Raw genomic sequence first — 4023 nt, 5'->3', positions numbered from 1 at the left:
GTTCTAGTGACCTGGCATATACCTCACTAGAGAGTCCTATTTGTGGTTAATATACCTTGTGTATACAGCTGATGTAAAGGACTTTATAATATATTGACCCAACATTGGAATGAACTTTCGTGTGAAACAGGGATTACTGCATTTGTTTAAGCAAAAGGCATTTACTATTTTGTCAGGGGCATCATAGAAAATATCACCGCATTGAATAAAATAATAAATATTAAGAAATTTAAGGTTATATGCTATGTGTCCTGCTCTATCTGAAATAAAGCAATAGCTATTACAAATGATGATATCCTCATTTTAAATTTGATGACTTGGAAGAAGAGAGAAATTCAGCACCATGGTCCTTCTCTTTCAGCTATTGAGTAGTTGACCATAGATTTAAACTTATGTCTATATGAATCCAAATAAATGTGGCCCCTTGCTATTTCTACTGCTCTATCCCAAAAATGTTGACAGGAAACCAGGGAAATCATTTGATATTTTCCCTGTGTTCCTCTTAGGAAGTCACGACAAATGCACAAGGAACACTAAGTAGTGCAGGATAGCACATGCTAAGATAGTTATCATAATTATTATAAATACCATGGGTTTCAGGAAGGAAAAAATCACTGTGAGTTTTGTAGAGAAATTAATGCTCACACTTAACCATTGAGAGCAGAAGTATGATGGTAGAGATAAAGGAATCCATTCCTTTCCAAAAATGGAATCAGAGAGCGATTATGGCAAATTGAGAAGGTCAAGCAAACAACATCCTGGATAAAAGGAGTTTCTTCAGAGAGATAAAGATTTTGTGATAATAATGGAAACAGTGTACACATAATTTTAACTATCAGACAGGGATATAATTTATGCCTTAGGCAGTGGGGAACAGTAAAGGGGAGGGATAAATTAAACATGTTGTTTTAAGAAGACTGACAAAGAAACTGAATACAGAATCATTTGACATATTAGAGAAGCACATGAGTGATGGAACATAAAACACCACTGTGAAAATCTAGTTATAAAATATTCAGAGGCAGAGTTAAGCAAAATTCATGGGAATTGAAGATAAAACATAAATAAGCAGTTTTTAAAAATTCACCTAATGCAACCTCTAATTAGGTTCAGGATGTGAAGGATGAAAAGAGTTAAAGAAAACTTTTAATTATCAATTTGGGCTCAAGAATAAAGGCGTAGGAAAACATTTCCCAAAAGATTGGAATAAAGCTTTGCAGGAAGAGTATGAAGGTAGTGAGTAATTTGTCATGATACTTATTCAGTCAAATCTCTTGGGCTTCACTGTCACACACCTGAGAGTTGCTTGGGGGCTGCTGCAATCCTGAAGAACTCCCTGTGGGTGAAAGGTGGATGGCACTGCTGTGCTCCTGGCTGACATAATGGCACCTAAACTCTGGGCAATTCTCCCCAGATGACGGCACGCAACTCCTGATCACACATGGCAATACGCACTTGCTTATCCACATCTGCAGTATGACAGAAGGAATTAGGACAGCAGAGGCATACAATTCTGGAGTATTTGAAAAATAGATATGCTCCATGAGAGCAGGATTTAATCCATATCTGTATGGCCATCATTTAGGAATTTTGTTTCTCCAAATAATCTTTACAGTCTTTTATGTGTCTCCAAAAGATTTCAGATCCCACATTGAAAGGTTCACTTTGAAAGAGCAGCAAGAAACACTAGAACAGGCCAAAAGAGTGAATCAAACTTACATATGTTTCATTTATGGACAAGACCAAGATCGCACGATCTAACGGCTAGTGGCATTTCAGGACACGGCAATGGCTACTTACTATGTCTGCTGATGTCACTTTTGTTGCAAAGGGAAGAACTAACCGCTCTAGGTGTGTGACGGTCATGGCTACAGAGGACTCCAACCTGACTGTGGTAAGCCACTTCTTCCTGGAGGGCCTGATGTACACAGCTGAACACCCCAGCTTCTTCTTCCTCCTTTTCCTCCTCATCTACAGCATCACCTTGACTGGGAATCTTCTCATTCTCATAACTGTGGCCTCTGACCCTCACCTCTCCTCCCCTATGTACCACTTCCTGGGGCACCTCTCCTTCTTGGACGCATGTTTGTCTACAGTGACAGTGCCCAAGGTCATGGCTGGACTCCTGTCACTGGATGGAAGGGTGATCTCCCTCCAGGGCTGCGCAGTGCAACTTTACTGCTTCCACTTCCTAGCCAGTACTGAGTGCTTCCTGTACACAGTCATGGCCTATGACCGCTACCTAGCTATCTGCCAACCCCTGCACTACCCAGTTGCCATGGACAGGCGGACATGTGCAGGGCTGGCTATAGTCACTTGGGCCCTAGGTGCTGTGCACTCTGCCACCCATACCTCCCTCACCTTCCGGTTGCTCTACTGTGGCCCTAATCACGTTGCTTACTTCTTCTGTGACATCCCGCCTGTGCTGAAGCTGGCCTGTGCAGACACAGCCATCAATGAGCTTGCCATGCTTGCCGGCATCGGTATGGTGGCAGCAGCTTGCCTGATCCTCATCATCTTTTCCTATGGCTTCATCGCCGTGGCAGTGCTGCGGATACGCAGCCCCGAGGGCCGACAGCGTGCCTTCTCCACCTGCACCTCCCACCTCACAGTGGTGTGCTTGTACTACATACCGCCCGTCTGCATATACCTGCAGCCTCGCTCCAGCGGGGCAGGAGCCGGTGCCCCTGCGGTCTTCTACACAGTAGTCACCCCAGCGCTCAACCCTTTCATTTACACTCTGCGGAACAAGGCGATGAAGCAGGCTCTGCGGAGACTCCTGGGCCAAGGGTCTGCCGCAGGCAGCCCACCCCCGCAGCCTGTACTGGGGCTCTCCTGACGGTCCCTCCAGGAAACCAACTGTCCTCATAGCGAAATGAGGGGAAATCATTCAAGAGGAAATAAGTGTAAGACTTCCAGCTCAGCCATGAACTTTTCCCTCCCTGTGGTCCACAGACGTGACTCAAGGCTTCAGTCACAATCTCTTCCTCGATGAAATGGATTAGGTGATGTCCAGAGTATTTCCAAGATCTATGGAAATAGCTATCTGTATTTAGTGGTTCGGAGGTATGTGAATGCTGTTCCTATCCTCTTTGATTTTGCTAAATGATTCTTTTTTTATTTTGCATGAAATAATTTCATTAAATATATAGCACATTAAAGAATGCTGATAACAAAAATATGTTCGAACAACAAATGAAATTGCACATGTATCACCTTGCTTAAGAGAAAAAAACACATTTTCAAGATAATAAAATACAACTACAAGGAGAAAAGTGACTTGCCCCAGGTCACTTAGAAAATGTCATTGTCTTTATTCTCTGACTCAAGATGGCATTTAACTAAGCGGTAGAAATGTGAAGGATTTTGAAATCAGTTGTACCTCCCAGTCTGACATGATCTGACCTGATCTGACCAGTCACTAGATGTATATAATCTGGTGCAAATTTTATATTACTTGGCGTTTAAGTGTCCTCTTTTAATAGTGAGGTTAAAAATAACTACTTTGGAGCATCTTATAAAAACTATGTTAAGGGCCTGGTGCAAAATAGATGATCTGTTTCTTACAAAGCAGTTTAAAGAAGTCAAAGGGCGCTCATTATAGAAGCTAAGATTCAAACAGTCTCTGAAGAACTGGAAGAGTTGTGATACCCTCACTGAACATGGAAAAAGCAACTACCAAAAAAAGACATTTCTAGACTCCCAGGTGACAAAAGATAACTCAAAGTTAAAATTAAAGCACCTTGCCATATAGTTGGGTTCATCATACTATACAGGTGGGGGGGTGGGAGGGTTGCTCCACCCACAGAGCCTCACCTGGCCCCTGCCATCCACCACAGATGAAAATAAGTCTACCAAGATATGATCTGCTTGGGGAGGAAAGGTGGCTGATCTCTCAAAGGAGAAGGGCCAGGAGCCTGTTCCTCAATGGACTTTTATTGGGTTCAATTTGCACAGGAATACAGGGAAAGCTCATCAGTCATTGTCAGGCAGTAAGGATCAAACAATAGACAACATACAAAG

General features: G+C 42.8%; 1 protein-coding gene across 1 annotated transcript; it reads left to right on the top strand.

Annotated features, from left to right (window-relative positions):
- Positions 1 to 1431: 1431 nt before the first annotated feature.
- Positions 1432 to 3775, top strand: OR10S1 (olfactory receptor family 10 subfamily S member 1). Its single transcript, XM_024557190.3, has one exon. It carries the CDS (start codon positions 1802 to 1804, stop codon positions 2837 to 2839), a length of 1038 nt encoding a protein of 345 aa, XP_024412958.3. The 5' UTR covers positions 1432 to 1801; the 3' UTR covers positions 2840 to 3775.
- Positions 3776 to 4023: the final 248 nt, after the last annotated feature.

This window comes from Desmodus rotundus, chromosome 7, assembly GCF_022682495.2.
Source record: "Desmodus rotundus isolate HL8 chromosome 7, HLdesRot8A.1, whole genome shotgun sequence".
Taxonomy (NCBI): domain Eukaryota; kingdom Metazoa; phylum Chordata; class Mammalia; order Chiroptera; family Phyllostomidae; genus Desmodus; species Desmodus rotundus.
This window is presented reverse-complemented; position numbering and strand designations above follow the sequence as displayed.